Here is a 20,815-nt window from a genome sequence, read left to right as displayed (position 1 = left end):
AAGGCCAGGTGGGCGCTCTCACAGGATCTCCAGGTAGCTGGGCCGGCAGCTGGGCTCGCTGGCGATGTCGAAGTGGGTGAAATTGAGCCTGATCTGGCGACCGTCGGGCACGTGCAGCACCCAGACGCAGTCGCGCTCACTCACGTACGGCCGCGGGTACATGGGCGACCGCACCACGCCCTGGGACAGGTAGTACTCTCCTCCGCAGGCTGCGAGTAGGACCAGGACTCGTGAGCTGAGAGAAGACAAACTGTAGCAGCAAAACACGTATAGCACTGCGTCTAGCCAATATGGGCAAAATTATGGTGTCAGAAAATTAAAACACCATCTTTGATCAGGTGAAGGGGCTTGAGAAGGAATTGGGAAAAAAAAATGCGCCTTGAAATTAGTGCGCTTGATCGAGACGAAATGGCAGTGATCGATGCAATCGTTGACTCAACTGGCCATTATCTTCTATCATCGCAATTCTATCTGCGTTTTCCGCTGTGCATCACATTCCTACATAAAGTACACTAATGAACAAAGGGGAAGCACTGAAGCAGATTGAGGCGCTTGGTTACCCATATTTTATTGTCCTTTGCTCACGCACGCACCATATCCGTGGACCCGTGAAGCGAGAAGTTTGCATTGGAAGATAACCTGCTGCAGGATTAGAAGATAGGAGACTCTTAGTGATTATCAAGACTTCAGATTTTAAAAAGGATGGTTCTGAAGCGTGGCACTAGTTTCCTGGGCCACAGGAGTTCGATGGAAACACGCGCCTCATGCGGCCGGCTTAGTTGCGTCTGCTGTAGTATGATAATTCATGAATGGAACTATAGTTGTATTCACGGCTTTCGATAAACGTACTTACGGTAGCATAAACAAAGTGCTTGGCCAAAATATAGCTGAACGCCCCTGAATGCCATCAATTAACCACAACACAGCACGGACCATGAGTTGTAAGTAAGGAGTCTGAGAACAACACTTTCGAATCCGAATAGAATCACAGCTTTGCTACCGGATCGAATACAAATACTGCCGCTAAAAACAGAAAAGAAACGAATCCAATACGCATAGAAGCGAATTTAAATATTAAGTCAATGTTTTTACTAATTCCCGCTGCCGGTGCGAATATTCGTTCAAAACGAATAATCGCGCTAAATAGCGAAGCGCTACACGAGGCTCTGCGCTACTGCGCTATAACTTACGGGGTTATAGCTATACCTCTCAAAAGACACAATACTGATCTCTATTAAGGGTTTCGGAACATTCAGTCAGTATAATAACTCTATTCGCTTCAGGTCATATGCGTGTGAAAATTACCATTGACTACTGATGAGAGCGATTAAACAAGTGCCACATCCGAGTAGATGAGAGGAGCGAGAGCTATGCATGAGCCACGGCCATTGAGATCGGTCATCAAGGCCCGGTTTATTGAATCTCGCTGAAACTTGCCGCGTCTTTCATTTTGGCAGGCCGTGTAAAAGCATTAGTAATGCCACCTCAGGAATGGACTGCGTCGCGGCGCTGGACCCTCCGTCCCGCTCAGACCGATCGCGGTAGCACGCAGTGCAGCGTCAATGTTGGCCCCGTCTTTGAAACAGCCTTCGAAGAAAACTGCGATGGGCTTCATTAGAACATCGTTCCAGTTGTTCGAGAAGTTCTCGAAAACTGGAAAGCTTATTTGGTTCTTTCGAATTTCAAACAAGTACTATATTTAATTCGGTGAACGAATCAAACTAAAGAACATTCAATTTGCAATTCGAATATTTCGAATATTCGCACAACATTACCCATGTCATAACCCATGAGTCATGCGACCAATGGCTAATGACGACGTCAGTGATGATGGTCACGTGGTGAGTTGCACCGGCGGGCAGTACAGCTATCTCCGGGGCGAAGTGAGAACAATAGTTGTGTAATACCCCGTTAGAGCAAAGAGCGCTCGCTCCCCGTACGATGCGGCATTTATGGGAGGGCGCATCCCGGTAGCATAGTTATTGGCCACGGAAAGAATGCAGCGTTCACGGGCGTGACATACAACGCCGACTCTGATGTTCTTCACTCAAATGACAGTATAATATATAGCTTTCACAGCTAAGAGATAACAAAACACCAAGCATGTTGCCACTGGAGGCCACCGACCTGTCCTCTCGTTGAGGAAGATGAAGTGAGCAAGGAAGCCGTCTCGTGTCACGCTGTCGTCGGTACGGAAGATTACTTGCAGCTGTCGGCCTGATGACGTCAGTGTGGGAGGTATCTTCAGTCCGCAGTACCTGCAGATTACAGGGAATACGTTGTTCTTCTCCTCCATGACTTGCAGAACACACTTTTTCACGAAGGATTACGACTTCACGAGTTCACATCTTCTGCACTTCCTCAATGTTTATTGCACTCAGCAATGACAAGCAAATTCCTGCTGAAGAGAGGCAGGCTTGCTTAACAATACCGAAGTGGTGTGGTTAAGGATGCTTGCCTTCAAGTCATCCTTATTGCCACCAAGGCCACCACAACAACCATCAAAGCCATCATCCTCATCAGTCAGATATCATGCACTTCAGGTCAAAGGCCAGTCAGTACGGCTTAAGCTAGATCAAAACATATGCCACAAATAAGTAAATATGTCCCGCTACTACGACTGCTCTAAGACTCGCGCGCCCTCGTACCTGCCGATCATCTGGTCAGAGCTGTCGTGAATTTCGACGTAGTCGTAGGTGCAGTTGGACGAGTCCTCGAGCACGAAGTGTGCGAAGCTGAGGCGGACGGTGTGGCCTGGGGGAGCGCGCAAGATCCAGCGACACATGAGGTTGTGCCGGTAGGCCTCCGCGGTGCTGCCGGCCGAGCTGCCGTCTTGGGCGTCACTGTGGTCGTCGGCGGAGGACCGGGTGGCGGGGCTGGCTAGGCTGCCGGCCTCGGTCAACACGCCACCGCAGCCTGAGCCCGAAACGCCCAAGTTAGCGCCACTGTTTCTACTCATTTCATCACCGACTAAATTACGCATCGGCGCTCGGACAGATGCCGCCCTGCCACTGCTCCTATTTGAAAGACATGTCCCCACACTAGCGTTACCGAATATCACTGCCGTTGCCGTAGTGCCAGCGTATACGCCGCTGCTGCTGCATATTACGCCAGCAAGAACCACTGCCATTACCATAGCCTCACCGTTTACAGTTGCCGCTACCTCCAGGCGCTAGTTGCGGAAGTCCAGCGCACGCATGCGCAGTTTCTTGCAGGCTGACCTATAGTAGTCTCATTGAAGTAGCTGTAAGCTAAACATGACGCTATTTAGGCTTGCCTCTTGCACGCAGTACAGGTGCGTAAAGCTAGGGCCACACCTGTAGTGGGAAGGCATCGCATGGTAACTCTGGGTTAAAACACTAACTCAATGCCTCCTGCATAGCATGAATGGGCGGATCGAGAGCCTCACATGAACCCAACGGACGCAAAAATGACAAGATATGCTGGTATGTCTTTGAAGCAGGTAGTTTATGGGTCTACGAGATTTCAGCGAATTAGAGCAGATCAGCGAATTATTGTGGCTGTGCGAAACAGCCACTCTGAAGGCTCTGGACAGGCGACTCTAAATAAAGTGCCCCATCTCTGCGTGTAGTTTATTCCCCTTCAGTCGCTAGGCCCATATGTAGGACTGAGAATACTTCAGACACTGCTTAACAATTTTGCTGACATGAAATAGATATTAAAGTGGAATGACATTCTTTACGATCCAAAAGAAACAACGAAGACGCCTAGAAGAAAGGTGTCTTTTGGGGCACTGAAAAGGTGGATAGTAAATTTTTGACAATTCCCGGTGATACACTGGTCGAACGTTTTTGTGGCTACTATTTACTATTCTGGAAAATAGGTGTGGACGTGTTAAACCTCTGTTCGGACTACAAGGCTGTTCTAGAAAAAGGTTCGGGAACCGCTTACAGGAACATAACATTACCGTCAAGATGCAACTGCTACCACATCCAGCAACACTTAAAATGTAGTACGTTCCTTTATAGGAGCTAATAGTTGACTGTGGATTCGCTCAAGAACTGCAGCGTAATAGATAAGGCGCCAAGAAGTTCGCAAGACCTTTGCGTTTTGATATGCTGCAAGACATTACTTCTTTATTTTCCTATCAGGATGTCACCTGCAGATTGCAGATTGATGCAAGAAACATGGCACATTCCCAAAGCAGTCATTAAATCATTTAGAATTGTTTGATTACAAGCCTAGCTTCACAGTCCCCGAGTGGGCTTACCAATGTCGACCGCCGTGTAGTTGGCCATGAAGCCGTGGTGCTCGTTTGAGTGGTCAGTGTGGAACACCAGTCGCAGCTGGTTGTACTTGGAGGTGATGAGGGGAGGTGGTGAGGAGCCGCAGTAGCGACCAATTCGGCTGGTGGAGCCATTTCTGGCCGGCTCGCTAATCTGCGAAAGAGAAAAGAAGTGGGCGGGGGGTGGGGGAGGAGTTATTGTGGGCGTTTAAATTAACGTTTGGTTGAGACGTATTTTACTCACTACACTGCACGTCAATTGGCTGGAAAAGAGTCAATAGCAGTTCCGGTCGGGAAAAAGATTTAAGAAGCTCTAATTGCTCCCAGCAATTCGGGACCGCTGTCTACTTCCCCTGTTTTGCTACCTTGGGGCGAATGACAATAAACTAAGCTCTGCATTATTTTTGAAACAAAGAAAAAGTACCCGGCAGTAGCAAAAGGTTGAGGACCTCTCTATCTGCACGGTATTGTTTTAACTGTTCGGCTATGATGTAACATACACGTAGATGCGGACGCATTGTCTTATAGCCCTACACGGTAAGATGGGGTACCGATATTGTGAAAATGAAAATTTTGGACAATTTTCCTCTTTGTTTGGAAAGAAACCGCAGTGAACAATGGAAAGTATGGGCCCTTTTATAGAAAAGCAACTAGAGCTGTAGATTAATCAAAAATGATATTTTTGTGATCCAAAAGGGCTCTAAATTTTTTTTGCGTCCATAGATCGGCATTGTTTAACCTTACCTAACATTCTGGAACTAAAGTTAGGTGATGCATCGAGAAGCCGCTGCCTTTGACATGTGTCACAGATCAGCAGAACATGATTGTTGTGGAAAAGCCCAATCAACTACCTCCATGATTAGTCATAGAAAAAACGACATTTCTCCCATTGAAGTGCTGTTGGTTGCAAGGCTTAGCAGCGCCATAGCTAGGAGCTGTCCCAAATTCCTGACAACGGCGGATGATGAGGTAGCAAAAGCTTACGTTATAATTATGGAGGCCCTTTTCTATGCGCACCATGCCCATCTTTAGTGCAACCACGTACCCTTTACTGGGTCCATAGTGCGGAGGTTAAACGTTGCTTTAAAGACCAGTGTCCAGCACTCCAGGCCGGCACTTGCATATTTAACATGTAGTTTTAATACACATGTGAGTTGTTCGGCTGAATTACTCCTGGCAGTAAGGAGAAAAAAGTGATCTATATTTACTAACTCCATTTTAATGTGAACAACTCGGTGGGTACCGCCGACGGCAAAATACAGCGTCATTTCTCTCGTTTTCAACACATTTACGATGTTTTCAATGCTTTGTTTGTCTAATGCCTTCTCAATACCGAATAAGAAAACTGGTTCCAGCTTTGCTCTCATGGGATTAATCGCACTGATACCGAAACGCATACGTTCATGTCTCTACTATTTACATTTCATAGCGAATTTGTGTTGGCGTCCGTATAGAGCAAGTGGTCGCAACATGGTGCGTCGCCGGAAGGGCCGAGATTTAGGCCCGCAGTGTAGTGAAACAAATAAATAAATAGGCCTTAGCTTTAGACCTCGTCTATTCCAGGACATGAACCTGGCATGAGCTAGCTGAGATGAGTCTCAGCATTTAACTTATCACAAGTGATGCACAAGCATAAATTAGACAAAAACTGCGCGGTACTAGTGCCCATTTCCGAAGGGCTATCGGAAGGCGTGCGTACGCATAAAATAAAGCGCACTGATGGCGATTTGTTCCTACAAGGACAGGGATAGTATACGCGTAGTCGTACAAGGTATCGCAAGGACTCGGCTCCTCCCCTCCTTATTCACATTTTTTAGATGTAGCAGCAAAGCGAGTTGGGCCAGTTGGTAACAATCCATTTTCATAAAAACACCGAAAAAATTGAACACACAAGAGAAAGAAAATAAGTGCTCCTAGTGGGTGTTCTTTTCTTTGCGCCTCCTACTTCGTACGCTGTTTTGAAAAAAAAAATATACCAATTTATAAGAGCGGTAGTAACTGGAAGCACTAAAGGTCACCGGTCAGAATTCGTCGATCGAGCCGGAATCGTTATTACGAATCCACGTAGAAACTGGTGAGTGGATGCGTCGAAAAAAAAAAGAGGAAACTTTCAAAACATATTGGGCTCCAATTTCTCGAGTCCTAACGCGTTTCCTACAGCTCTTTTTGCGATGGTCGCCCTTGCGCCCACCTCGAGGTAGTCGTAGTTGCAGTATTCGTCGTTTTCGACGTCGAAGGTTTGGACGGCCAGCTTGATGACGTTTCCCGGCGGCACCTGGATGGTGTAGTTGCAGTGGCGATTGCGGGGATACACGGACGGGTAGCGCGGAGAGGTCAGTTCGCCTTGGAGTCCGGTCCAGCGACCTCCGCACACTGCAACAGCGGGAGGAGGTCACAAGGAGGAACGCACCATAGGTCAGAAACGACAGTACAGTGGTATGTACAGAGGCTATGCCAGATGCTCCACGTCAGACTAAGTTGTAGCTCACTTAAAACTTGCCGCCGGGTGAGTGTGATGTGGAAATGGTTAGGTTTTATAGGGGTTTAACGTCCCAAAGCAACTCAGGCTATGAGAGATGCCGTAGTGAAGGGCTCCGGAAATTTCGACCACCTGGGGTTCTTTAACGTGCACTTACATCGCACAGTACACGAGCCTCTAGAATTTCGCCTCCATCGAAATTCGGCCGCCGCGGCCGGGATCGAACCAGCGTCTATCGGGTCAGCAGCCGAGCGCCATAACCACTTAGCCACCGCGGCGGCGGAAATGGTAGGACAGTGAGAATGTGAAGGGAGAGGGAGGGCTTCGACGATTGGGAAAATATAAACCGACAAACGTCAAGTAGACCCGCCGCGGTGGCTCAGTGGTTAGGGCGCTCGACTACTGATCCGGAGTCCCCGGGTTCGAACCCGACCGCGGCGGCTGCGTTTTTATGGAGGAAAAACGCTAAGGCGCCCGTGCGCTGTGCGATGTCGTTAAAGATCCCCAGGTGGTCGAAATTATTCCGGAGCCCTCCACTACGGCACCTCCTTCTTCCTTTCTTCTTTCACTCCCTCCCTTGTCCCTTCCCTTACGGCGCGGTTCAGGTGTCCAGCGATATATGAGACAGATACTGCGCCATTTCCTTTCCTCAAAAAACCAATTATTATTATTAAACGTCAAGTATCGTGGGCAACTCTACAAGCCAAACCCGAAGCAGCTAGGCAATTTGAATGCTTACCAAAATTTTTGCTTGCTTTGTACCAAAGATACCTCAATGGACCAGTAGCAGCATTTGTCAGTTTTTAGGCAGCTATTATGTGCATGACGAGCCGGCAGGAAAAAAAAAACATGCTTAAAATTGATAAAAGCCTATGAAGAGGCAGCTATGTCGCCCTACAACTTGGTATATTTAACCTTTGCCTTAACAGCCCTATGCACATGAACAATGGAAAATACCAAAGGGCCCGCATTTAGTTCGTTTTTGTCAACAAGTAGACACCGCCATGTTGCAAACTCGAGCACTAAACCTGTGACCGTTACGCATACAGAAGTGAACAGAGGCACACCGAAATTTAGAGTAGCTGTTAGTGCTCTGCGCACTGCTTTTAATACTGTTATCATAAGTTAAGATCTCGATTTAATAGTCATCGTTTGATATTGCTACGGCTCAAAGCAGTGGAAATACGTGGATAGTCGGGAGATGATGTAAACGTCTGTGACCAAGAGTGCAGGCCTAAACAAAAAAGAAACATTGGCACTGCAAAGATTAACTTGCCAGTGTGACCAATGTGACCAGTGTAACCAGTGGGTCACACTTGTCACATGGCTCTGACGATAGTAATGTCCAAAGTGTTATCGTGATACATTTCTCACTGCATAAGACTCAGGCAATCAAGCACAAGTAACTGAAAATTAGAGCAAATTATATTTCCGTCCAAAGCAGCTAGGGTTTCGAAGATACCTTGCCTGTATATACGGCAGCAAAATCCACCGGTTTCACACATCTTTTTTTACTGTCTTTTTTTGTCCATCTCCCATCATTGAACCATCGTGCATGTTCCATGTGCGTAGTGAGAAATCGAACCCTATCATAATTAGCGACGCAACCACAAGAAAGCTACCGCAAGTAAACGAACAGAAACGCCTAAAGAATTCCCATAGCAAAGCGTGGGATGTGAGTGGCGTTGGAATAGGGAAGACGCTGTCTTGGCGTCTGCTGCGAAATCTTGTGCGCTGTGACTAGTGAGCATCGGAGGCAACACCATGATCCATCTCGACACATCAGATAACACCTTGGTCAAAAGCTAAGGAAAAACGAGGGTGCGTTTTTGTTTTGCCACATGTCTGAGCTCAAGCACATTGCCTCGTCTTCAGTGTGCCTCCTTTACAGGACGTCGGATTTGCCGTGCTAGCGATCTGCACCGGGGCCGATCAGTGTCTCTTCTGCATTTAGTGAGGTGCACTCCCAGTCCACCACCTTTGCCTCGTTACAGTCGCCATCATCATCATCATCATCATCATACGCCTGACTATGTCCACTGCAGGGCAAAGGCCTCTCCCATACCTCTCCAATTTACCCCGTATTTTGCCAGCTGCGGCCACCTCATCCCATCAGGCTTCTTTATCTTGTACGGGCACCTAACTTCCTGCCGCCCAATGCCTGCTCTTGAAATCCAGTACGTCATCCTTAACGACTAACGGTTATCTTTCCTTCGCATTACATGCCCTGCCCAAGCCCATTTCTTCCTCTTGACCTTATTTATTTATTCAGCATACACCCAAAGGCCGTCCTTTGAGGGTATTACATAGAGGGGGGTCAGTGTAAAAACATGTACAAGGAACATCACTAACAAGCAAAGGAACGACAAACAGGCTAGGCATAACGGGGAAAAATAATTAAGCACCAGAGCGTAAATAAAGAAGCCGGTGATAAAAAACAATAGAATACAAATTACATATAAGGTTTAAAGCAAACGATTAGGCATAGCAGAAACAAAAAATACTACAGTGTACATATGAGGCACGAAAGGAACGGATGTAGTTGCAAAAGTACAGCAACTAGAAAAAAATATTTAAAGATTTCAAACGTTTCAAACATTTCAAATGCCAACGTCACTGCGGATGAGATCAATAAATGTGGAGGCATTAGATTTAATGGCTATGCGCGCTGGTAAATTGTTCCACTCTATGACAGTGCGCGGTATGAATGACTTCACAAATTCAGATGAACGACACGCGATGAGTTTAACTTTGTGTGAATGGTCGAGCCGCGGAAAGAAGGTTGATGGTGATTAGAAAAATTCGTGGTGGAGAGAAGGATGGTGATACAGTTTATGGAAAATTGCTAGTCGTGGTAGTTTATGGCGGTAAGACAAGTCTTCGAATTCGGCACGATTTTTTAAGGCCGTGACGTTGGTGGTATGTCAGTAGTCTGAAAAAATAAAACGCGCAGCACGGTTCTGCAAGGACTTAATGTTAGCAACGAGATAGGCTTGATCACGATGCCAGATGGCTGATGCATATTCAATCTTCGGATGAATGAGTGCGATGAACGCGAGTTTTTTTCATTTGCGAGGGAGCCAGTCTGAGGTTATGCTTTAGTAGGCCGGGTGAGCGGTTGGTGGATGCTAAACTTAGATTAATGTGGTTAAGCGAGGTTAAGTCTGATTGCAGATGAATTCCGAGGTACTTGTAAGTAGTTATAAGTTCGACAGAATCGTTATTGAGGATATGAGTGGTGGGAATGCGAGAAGTGCGAGTGAAAGTAAAGCATAGTTTTAGAAGTATTACTGGGATGCCATTAACCTGCGTTTGTTTCCCCACCAACTCTGCCCTCTTCCTATATCTTAACATTACACTTATATTCTTCTTTTCCGTAGCTCGCTTGGTTATCCTCAATGTAAGTTCAAGCCTTCTCGTTAGGCTCCACGTTATGCATAGAGGTTTTGCATAAAGTACGAGGACGTATTATTTACATAATATTTCCTGTATTTTCAGGCAGAACACGAGAAAAATGTTCCCAAGTGTTGTTTTGCGAGAAAGTTTGCGAAGCTGCGTCTTCTATCTAATTCCTGAGGTGTGATTGGCTTGATTGAAAAGATTAATAAGAATTTTTTAAAAATCTTCGAACTAAAAGCTTTAGTCCCAGACAAAGCAGTCAGTGAATTGCGTCTGCCAGAAGCATTGGAGTTAATCATTGTTGATCTTTGCAGGTATTCTCCACCGCCGCGAAGAACTCGTCTTCCTAGCAAAACCAAACTAAAACATAAAAAAACTGCTATGCTTGAGGCTATTCCGAAACTTGAGACTATGCCGATGCTGAATAAAATTTTGCCGAACAAAACAAACACGCAGCAACTAATGCCAGAATTTTCCATTTCGCTTCTATTCTGTAAGTACAAAGATGCAAATGTGCTCGTTAATTCTACAGGAACCCAATTTTTAGGAACCTCATTTCTTCATGTGATAAAGGCCCGCTCACTAGCTCGGTACAGTTAGTTGACAGTCGAGAAAAAAGAACATAGGCTGCGGTTCTGTCGCAAACCAAGAGAAGGTCCTAAGTCGCTTCTCTTCATTACTGGCACAAAAGAGAGACATGTGGGCCACAGTTCAATGCACCAGTTCTTGGTGAACATGCTCGCCGTGCACAAGTCATGCGCACTCGTGCCGTGAGCATCGAATGAAACGTGTATAAGAGAACTGAAACTCGAAGAAATTAACGACAAGATTTTAGCTGAAGAAGGCTTATGAGGAGCGCAATTCGTATTCACGTCGATGGCGCGAACACTGGCTGTGTTTTCTCCCCAGGAACTTACATTTTTGATGAAAGCTGTATCGAGGAAGAAGTGTGTCGACGTTCATAAAAATTCACTGTTGGCTGGAGTGAAGTTGTGTCACCAGGGCCTACAGTTCCCTTTGACTGGAGGGTCGTTATCAGAACGGAAGTGACCTGCCCAGACCGGAAGTGATGGCACTTCCGGTAAATGGAAAATCAAAATTCCCACTATACCGAAAAACATGCACCCTCAGTTCAACAAAGATAGAAGACAACATAGGGCCAAGGCTATTGTTAAAAAGTTCAGAGAGCTGCCTGCCGAGGAGGTAGCATACGTGGATGCCGCTGGGGGACCAGAGACGGCTGCGGTTTCGGCCGTTGTAGATGGTCAGGGAAAACCCCTGATCACAGCCTCAGTCAGTTTCCAGAACACAGAAACTGCTGAAGAAGTGGCGGTGGCGCTCGCCCTGGCAGAATCTAATGCAGGATACATTCTTTGCGACAGTAAGTTCGCTGTCAGAAATTTTAGTAAGGGCTTGGTCTCTTGGGAAGCCAAACACATTCTGGACAGCATGCCAAAACAGGTTCGCTTCACTATTCTGGATACCAGCACATGAGAAAATAGCTGGTAACGAGGCCGCGCACCTGCGAGCCCGAGTAACCTACATCCGGGCAGCAGCGGAGCAACCCATCTGCAATAATCTTAAGGATGCCCCAATCACATACCAGGAAATTACGGATAATTACAAATTAGAAAGAAGAGTATACCCTCCTCCGGACGTATCCCTTAGTCACAAAGAGGCTTACATCTGGAGGAGGATCCAGGCAGGGGTATACATATCGCCAGCCAAAATTGCTAAAAACCCAGATGACGAAAAATGCAGTGACTGTGGGGCAAGGGGTACGCTAAACCACATTACTTGGGAATGTCTTAGCTCACCAGGGGCTAAACAAGACATAACTAGTTTTGAAGCCTGGGAGGCGCTGCTGCGGAGCGAGGACTCCAATGCGCAGCGCAAAGCAACCCGCATGGTGGCTGAGGCCGTGAAGCATCAGCTACACCGTTCTCAGCCGACGGCCTCTCCACCTGATCGGGCTTAGGCTTCGGCCGAGCCTGAGAGGGGGTAGGGAGACTGAACTGAACTGATCGACAGCCTCTACTGCCAGCGCATAAGGTAATTAGATGTTCCTCTATGTTTTTGTGTTTCTGTGTTTGCGATTCATTGGACGCTGATGGTCCCGCGAGTGCCAATGGAACCTGGTTTTTGCACAACAGACGGAGGTCAGACGTGCGTCCTCTGCGAGCGCAAAGGAATAGTGATTGCGACTGCCGAACACCACCTCACCTGTCTCGTAGATGGCGCTGAAGCCCTGCAACCGTGTGTTCTCGTCCGTCTTGAAGCGGACGTACAGCGTGCTTCCTGTCGAGGTCACGGGAGGAGGCAGGCTGTCGCCGCACGCGCGGCGTAGGAGAGGAGAGCGGTCGTCGCTGCCATCAAAGACCTGCGAGGAGGGTTACATTCGGGGGAAACGGGAGAGGAAACAACTGAAGGTGTGCTTCGGAAACCACGATGTTAAAAAGAGGAAAAAGTAAACAAAGAAAACAAAACAGAAAACGAAGATTAGCAGACGGTTTAGCATGGCTTAGCGCGGAATATAGTGCAGTATCACTAGTTACTGTGTGTAAGCAGTTAAGGTCCTTTCATGCTAAAGACGTTGATCAAAAGGCCATTACCAGAAAGGCTTTTGGCCTAAGTGCCTTATACCTATATGGCGTTCTCCTGGAAGGCATTTACTGTGAAGGCCTTCACCTTGAGGACCTTTGCGATAAGACCTTTAACTTAAACGCCTTTGACAATAAGGCCTTTACCGTCAAGGACTTCAATCGGGCGTACCCTTCACCCAGGTGAAGGTTTGCGACACAACCGTAGCATATGTTCTTTCTACTTCTCTGCCAGCTAACTGCACTGTGCCACAGTGAGCGGGCGTTTATCACATGGAGAAATGAGACTCCCAGGTGAAGACCTGCGAAGTGTGCACACCTGGCAGGTTGCCCACGATGTGGTGGGCATGTGGGCCGCCTGCCGCAAAGCAGGCTACAGGAACGTATGTATGCCCCAAATTGTTTTTCTTTTTTTTTTTGGGGGGGGGGGGGGGGGGTTATCGTTCCAAAGCGATTCATGCTATGAGGGGACGTTGTTGTGAAGGGCTCCAGAAATTTCGACTGCCTGGGGATCTTTAATGTGGACTGACGTCGCACAAGTACATGGGCCTCTAGAATTTTGCCTAAATCGAAATACGACCGCTGCGGCCAGGATCGAACCCGTGTGTTTCGGGTCAGCAGCCGAACGCCAAAGCCACTGAGTCACCTAAGTTGAAAAATCCGCCTAGTATGATACTGCACTAAATCTAGATATTAAAAGAGGCTACTGGTATGAGCACAGGGACAAGAAAACGCCTCGCATTAACAAAAAATCAGCAGTGTGACACTTTGCATCAGTTTTAGGAAGCCATGCAAATAGAGACATTCGGCTAAGAAGGCCCGACGCAATCTCTCAGGGCATTAACACTTGCGTGTAACATTGCGAGTTGCTTTGGAGAACATTTCCTGAACAGCTACTACACTATAGTCTGAATAGAAGCTGTGCAAGTCCACCCAGCGCCTCCCAGCCACTCGTTCTTTCCCTCCCTCTCCGACCCTCCTTACTTCTCGTCCTCTCCTTTGAAAAAGAGAGGGGGACCATAGCTTCACACATCAGTGGTGGACACTTTTTGCGATAATGGCCACTCTAAGGCTAACACATCACAAAATAGAGTGATAGTATCTGTTATCATCTTCCATAGTAATAGTTTCGGTAATTTGTTTTCAAGATCTTACCTCAGCCCTGGCATCACTATAGCCTGATGGACGATACAGACACAGGTAAAGTGAAGCAGTTAAACACAGCCGACACACGCCAAATTGCAGTGCTTGGGATTGGGCTAGCTGGATCATGATCATATGCAATATGTGCGCTGCTTAGATTGACAAGGACCGAGTTAAAGACAATACGAACGGTTAAGGTTGTCAATTTAAGCTGCGCGCGTCTTGCATGTGGCAAAATAGCGCTTATTTTTGTAGAGCTTCTTTTCTTTTTTCTTTTCGACAATGTAGTAAATTGGTTATGCATAAAATAAATGTCTTCGAAACTAACAGGTGATGAAACAGCCGACACCGTAGTTTAGTTGGCAGAGCACTGCACGCGACATGTGATGGTCGTGGACCGGATCCCACCTGCGGCATGTGACTGTCTGTTCTAATTCATTCTAAATGATCTTATATTTAAAATACTTCCCCCATTTAATTACCATCTGATCGATAAAAGTCGCAATAAAGTAGTATAAAAAAGAAATATTCCACATGTCGTTCGTGGCATCAAGGACTGTTGGCTTCCTTCTAAATACCGTAATTTCCGGACTACAGCCCGCACCCGGTGTATTGGCTGTAAGGGCAAATTTCAGCTAAAAATAAAATATCCTTGCTTAAATAGTGCGCACCCAGTGTATAGTCCGCAGGGACAAATTTTTGCTGAAAGTAAGTTTTTTAGGTTGTCCGCAAGTAGTATACTATGAGTAAGCGAGCATTTTATAGTTAAGAAGTATAAGTGCGTGTTTGCATATCGAAGTTGATTGGTTATTAGAGCTGATTTCACTATTATTTAGAATGGTAGCATGTCGTACGCGCCCAGTCAGGGCACATTTCTTTTTCTTTCATAGCCACCGGTGGGCTTTTCCAGCTCTGACAAATGATCTGAAAAGATAAAATCACGTATAGTGATTTTATCTTTTCAGATCATTTGTCATTTATGCCCGAGGATTATGTGACTTTTTACATCTTACTGGACTCCATGCCTTTTTGTAACGTATGAACGTAATAACGTACATTAATGGCATCACCTTTTATGCCGTGCGGCACATTTAGCGTCCTAAATAAATAAATAATAATGTATAGTGCGCACTTATAGATAGCTCGCATGACCCCAAATTTAAGCTTTTAAATATGTGTAGTCCGCGGAATATAGCCCGGAAATTAAGTATATCTTAACCAATCCTCGTCACCCTCCCTTTCGCCTTTCATTTATTCATTCTAGAAACTCATGAATTGCGCATGATGTGCATGTGACGTGCCAATTACTTTTGCGAATGTCCGAATGTGCGAATGTCCGGACCCCGTCGAGTATCTGTTACGGGTCCAATGGACTTATTTTTGGAAATGTGGCGGAGAGTGAAGGATGCTTCACTCCCGCCACCGGTTGGCCCGGTATTGCACTACCTCCGGGATCGGCCTTGTCTTTAGCGCGTCTGTGCTATCCTGTCTTTATATCTCATCTTTCAACTCTCCTACTATCTGCACGTGGTAGCGATTGTGGCTCCGCTTGAGCCAGTGAGCAGGCCTGTGCACTTTCCATTCCCCTCTTCCTGGCAATAATATGCATACATACTTTCTAACAATGCAACCAGACACGATGTGGTTTCACATTGTGAATGAAGCATGGGAGTGTTTTCGCAAAAGAAACTGAGCCTTACACTCTCCTACCTGAAGCCTGTTTCTTTTAGCCACTCGCACAAACGTGATGAATGATCGTAGGAAAAAAAAAAGAAACATTTTTTGAGTAGCGCAAAGAAAAGCCTGCGAGATGTTCAGAGACTTCAGTTTTTTCCTTCGGAGGTCTGCAGCAGTATACCTTTAACTTGTTATGGTGAATGACTTCAAATTTTAGAACAGTCACAGGCACGTTTTTTGTGCACTGAGAATAACCAGAACAAAACGGAAACGGGATTGCAGTTTTCTGATCATTTTGCAGTTTTTTGATCATTAATGAACATATAAAGACAAATATTTTTTCTTAAATCATTTTCAGAGAGAAGAGACGGAAACTCTTCCGAAAGATTCATTGCCTCCCTCACTGGGAATAAATGCAGCGGTGATAGGTGATAGCCAGCATATGTTCGATTCCCAGGTGGTTTGGTTTTAATGTTTTGTTTTGGGAAAGGAAATGGCACAGTATCTGCCTCATATACCGTTGGACACCTGAACCGCGCCTTAAGGGAAGAGATAAAGGAGGGCGTGAAGGAAGAAAGGAAGAAAGAGGGGCAGTAGTGGAGGGCTCCGGAATATTTTCGACCACCTGGGGATCTTTAACCTGCATTGACATCGCACAGCACACGGGCGCCTTAGCGTTTTTCCTCCATAAATTATTTTGGAGACCTCCACTAAGGCACCTCTTTCCTCCTTTCTTATTTCACTCCCTCCTTTATTCCATCCCTTACTGCACGAGTGATGTGTGTGACGGATGCGGTGCAGTGGAAACACGAGTGATGTGTGTGACGGATGCGGTGCAGTGGAAACACTAGAACACCTGCTGCTTCACTGTGCCGCGTTCGCCGATGCTCGTCGCGATATGCTCGCGGCCTATAGGGCGCAAGGCATACTAGCAGACTCCATCAAGACGCTATTGTGGCCGCAGGGCAGTGCGCGCACTCGTGAGCGAACTTTGGTGAGTCTCTGTGCATTCCTCGAACACACGGGCTTGACGTCCCGTTTGTTCTACGTCAGGTAGTTACACGCAGTGACCGAACGCTCCGCGAGTTCTACCTTGAACGATTAATAACTGGACGCCCCACTCCAGTTGTAACCATCACAGTGCTGTGCGCGTGTGTGATTTAATTCCTCTAAAATGAACTAATCACGCGCACAACCTGGACACATTTCTTATTGTTTAAATAGTTTGTACATATTACTTCTCCCTCTATCCTCTCTTCCTGTCCCCTGACCTCTTTATTTCATTTCTCCATTCTGCCTGCTATCCTTTTTTTCCGCTGCCCCAGCTCAGGTGCTTCACTATTGATGGCAGATGCCGGGGCTAGCAAAAATCTTTTCCTTCCTTTTTACTATTATTTTTAATAAAACCACTACCACCACCACCACCACTGCACAGCACAGTGGTTGGGTCTCGGAGATAGGTGAGACAATGGAGATAGGTGAGACAGGTATTGCACTACCTCCTTTCCTAAAAAAAATTTCAGTTTACATAAAAAAATTGGTTTTCAGCAAAAGAAATGCGCAGTAATAGTCTCAGTTCTCAGTGAAAAAAAAAATTCGGCAGAGACACTGAAGACTGCTTACATGCCGAATGCGATAGCATTACTTTCCTGGGTGCACTGACATCTACCCACATACACACAGCCCACACACCCATGCAAACGTGTGTATGACACCACCTGGATCACTGTAGGACTAATGGTAGCATCCCAATGTTGCCTCACATCTCGGTGGACTCCTCAACCGCACCTAAAGACTGGGGAAGGCATACAATTGAAGATGCAGGTGTCCTCCATTCGAATATGGTTCGCGGGAACTCCGGTTCAGTAGCCAGGTTCAGTATCCGAACGCTCTAACTAGTGAGCCACCACGGCGCTGTACTGGATTGAGGACATTTGGTTAATTCCTATTCTTCTAAATGCGCCACCCGAGGATTTTAGGTTTGGTGTATTTGTTTTAACAAGCTAGGTTTTTGTTTAAGTAAGCGTCATGAAGCCTTTTTTCCTGCGAGTTTCATCTACATGTTGAGACGTCTGTAATATGGTAATACATAATTGCCCTCTTGAAATGACTTGGAACAACACAGGAACGATGCAAACAGTGTTGCGCAAACTTTCAACTGAAGTTTACTGCGTCTGTAATATTAATATGAACATTTTTGTAAATAAATTGCAAGGGTTTTTTTCCTGTTGTTGCGTTTATATCGTTTATGTCCACTTTTTTGGGAATACTTTGTTTTTGTCTCAATATTTTTATTCATAACATTGCGTTTTCATGTTGCACTGTGCTACCCGATATATTATATGTTTTCCCCCTACAATAATGCTCATTTGGAAGCTGTAGGTAATGATAAATAAATTAATTAATTATCTGTTACATATACCTAGGACGTGGGGGGGGGGTGCTTAAAGTTCCTCTTTGGCTCTTGCGAGCTCTCGACAACGTTCGGTTATTTGGAGCCGTCGCTGTTTTCTCCGTCCCACACAACAGCAGCTCGAGTAACCCGCTGTGACGAGCCTTCGCGAGTAGAACAGGATAGGCACACAAGCTCGGCGAGTGCGGCTTCGAATGTGGAACAAACAAACAACGCGCCGTGGCTGCGTCCTATAGTTGCCGCCATACCTCGACTGCGTCCCAGCGGCAGTTTGGATGGCTCTCGAGCTCGAAGCGCTCGAAGCGGAGCCGCAACCGCTCTCCGGCAGTGGCGCGTATCTCCCACTCGCAGAGCAGTCCGTTTTCATACGGGTTCGGGTGGCCCGGCGAGGAGAAGCGGCCCTTGTCACGTGACAGCACACCGCCGCAGCCCTGAATGGCTGCGAGTGAGGGACCACGGGCGTGAGTTCGAGGCAACGTACTATATACAGTACAACGGTAGACAATACTTTGCCGCAGTCTCACCTAGTGGTACAGCTTAAATTTTTGTAAGCTGGGCAGGCTCGTGCAGATGTGGCAATCATTTTTTAAAAAAAAAAGTCTGTGTACAGCTGTCGTTTGGCCAAGTGCAAAAGCAGATAGCAGTGTCCTACCAGGTGTTTCAATAAAGCTGGTTATTAATTTTTACTAGTGGGGTTCTTGAGATAAAGAGAATCTTTTTTGCGGCATAGCAATACCAGTGTTGGCAGACGTCAAAAGCAGGCTAATCCTTTGAACCAGTAAAGTGAACTAAATTCTAATAGTTAACTTTTTAGCTATTACTAATAGGCACCTGATTGCAATTAGGCGTTTGTAGCCAGCCGCTATTACTACCCATATCAGCTTTAAGAATTCCGAAAACGTGACTGTTCTAATCGTTGTGGCGCGATTAATTCGTGCTATTTCTTTTGCCATTCGAAAACCGCGCGCTTGCAGGAGGGTACACAGCGACGTCAATCAAATCGCGACACTAGGTGAGGCACGTATGTATAACGTGACATTCTGTGCCCCGCCCACGCTGGAGCAGCGAAGTGGCGAGGAGCGGGGTGCACTGCAGCACGGGATGGGCTTAGAATTGTCGCGTGGGTGCGTTTGTCATGGATTGGGGCGATTTTATTGACGTCGCTGTGCGCCCTCCGACAAGTGTGTGGTATTCGAATGGCGCCAATAATAGCGCAAATTATTTGAGCCACAGCGGCGAGGGTAGTCGCGTTTTCGAAATTCTAAAATCTGATATGGCTGTTACTAACGGCCGTCTGCAAACTTCTAATTGCAATCGGGTGCCTTTCCTAACTGTTAAATGTTAACTATTAGATAGTTATTCATTTACTATTTAACATAATTCGTCTGTTTTTTGACGTCCATCACCAGTGGTATTCCTATGCCGCAACAAGCTTCTCTTCACATCAAAAACAATATTTTAAAAATTAGTGGCTGGCTTCCCTTAAACACCTGGTATACGTTGGTCGAAATGCATGGCTATCAAGCGTATACACGCGCAAAACATGTCTAGAGCTATTTACTAGTTCTGTCTCTCTTCTTCTTAAGTTTCACTGCTGGAACAAAATTATTTATCTTTCTACCGCAAAAAAAAAAAAACCGAATTCGTGTTTAGAAACATAGAGGACGCTCTCGGACGCCGCGACCAACATTGGGAAAAACCTGGGGTTACGTAAACGAAAGTCTGCAAAGCAAATTTCTGCTTTCACATGCACATGCACACAAACTTAATACATCCTAGAACTGAAGACCAACTTATGAAACGTCCTTTCAACGGCGATGTGTATTTATAACATGGCTATATGTGCTCGTGGGGTTCACCACCAGCGAGGGTAGAGGGTGGGAGTGCGGCACATAAAAACACATGTAAGCAAAACGTTCCAAAATATTTTTCTCCTTTCACAGACCACACATAGTGTATGGCGGCTTTTCGTTACCAGTTGCTGAATGCCTTTATTTTAGATCTGTCGTCTTAAAATCATGATAAAAGTATGTTTAGAAGCCGGACACACAACCAAAAGGAAAAAAAAATTCAGCATGGGCAGTTAGACTGTTTACGTGTGGCAGTGCGAATGCATTGCTGCCCCTGGGTGCATTGTTTACGCGTAATGTTTGTTCGTGCATTAAAGTTCTTTTCTACGAGTTTATATGCATGACACAGGCCGGAATACTGCACGACGAACAGTTGCATCGCAGTTCTGATACGAAACTTTGCGAAGGCATACAATTTAAGCAGCATATGTCGTCTGTACGAATCCCTGACGTAAGCTAGCCTCCAAATTGACTAGCACATGTAAGCTATATGCAACGAGAAAACGTATTGCAGCACTCGGAAGACTGTACGCGAAACGGTTCCGTCAGAAATTTGGCACGAATGCGAGCACATTAGCGGCGCCACATAGAGGTGAACAGGGGCGGGTATGTATAGACGAACGACAAGCACAGGACTGTTTTTTGTTCAAATGTGTTGGTATGCTGTGTAACCCCAGTTTTTACCCCCTTTTGCCCAGCCGGTGACAGCAGCGTTACCACATCTTGTTTACGTCAAGATCGTTGTCGTTCTGTTAGCAGCAAGACACCCATTTTCTCTATTTGTCACAGAATTAGGCTGCGTTCTGTAATCTTGACGTTATTTTATTCAGTAATGAAAGAGTGAGGCACAGAGAGAAAAAGTGTATTGGTAGTAATTTGAGGACTACACAAAATATTCTGCCTTTTAACTTCGAGAAGCAAGTTAGTACGGGTGTGCGGCATCACTAGCTGGTCACTTTGTTATTGTCACCATGTTGCGTGTGTTAGAACAGCACTCAGTCTACCTGT

At 46.2% G+C, this 20,815-nt stretch overlaps 1 protein-coding gene across 2 annotated transcripts in view; it reads right to left on the bottom strand.

Moving 5' to 3' along the window:
- Nucleotides 1-20,815, bottom strand: part of LOC144093913 (cubilin-like) — a 161,398-nt gene that overhangs the window by 97,210 nt on the left and 43,373 nt on the right. For both annotated transcript variants that reach the window (XM_077627663.1, XM_077627664.1), the window contains exons 19-25: nt 18,206-18,396; nt 12,348-12,504; nt 6,438-6,619; nt 4,232-4,400; nt 2,649-2,916; nt 2,128-2,258; nt 23-209 (exon numbers count right to left, since the gene is read on the bottom strand). In XM_077627663.1, the coding sequence (XP_077483789.1) occupies nt 23-209; nt 2,128-2,258; nt 2,649-2,916; nt 4,232-4,400; nt 6,438-6,619; nt 12,348-12,504; nt 18,206-18,396 (1,285 nt within the window). The remainder of the gene's footprint in view (nt 1-22; nt 210-2,127; nt 2,259-2,648; nt 2,917-4,231; nt 4,401-6,437; nt 6,620-12,347; nt 12,505-18,205; nt 18,397-20,815) is intronic.

The sequence above is a fragment of the Amblyomma americanum genome, chromosome 6, assembly GCF_052857255.1.
Source record: "Amblyomma americanum isolate KBUSLIRL-KWMA chromosome 6, ASM5285725v1, whole genome shotgun sequence".
NCBI lineage: Eukaryota > Metazoa > Arthropoda > Arachnida > Ixodida > Ixodidae > Amblyomma > Amblyomma americanum.
Note: the sequence above shows the minus strand (reverse complement) of the source record. Positions and strands in the feature narration are given on the sequence as shown.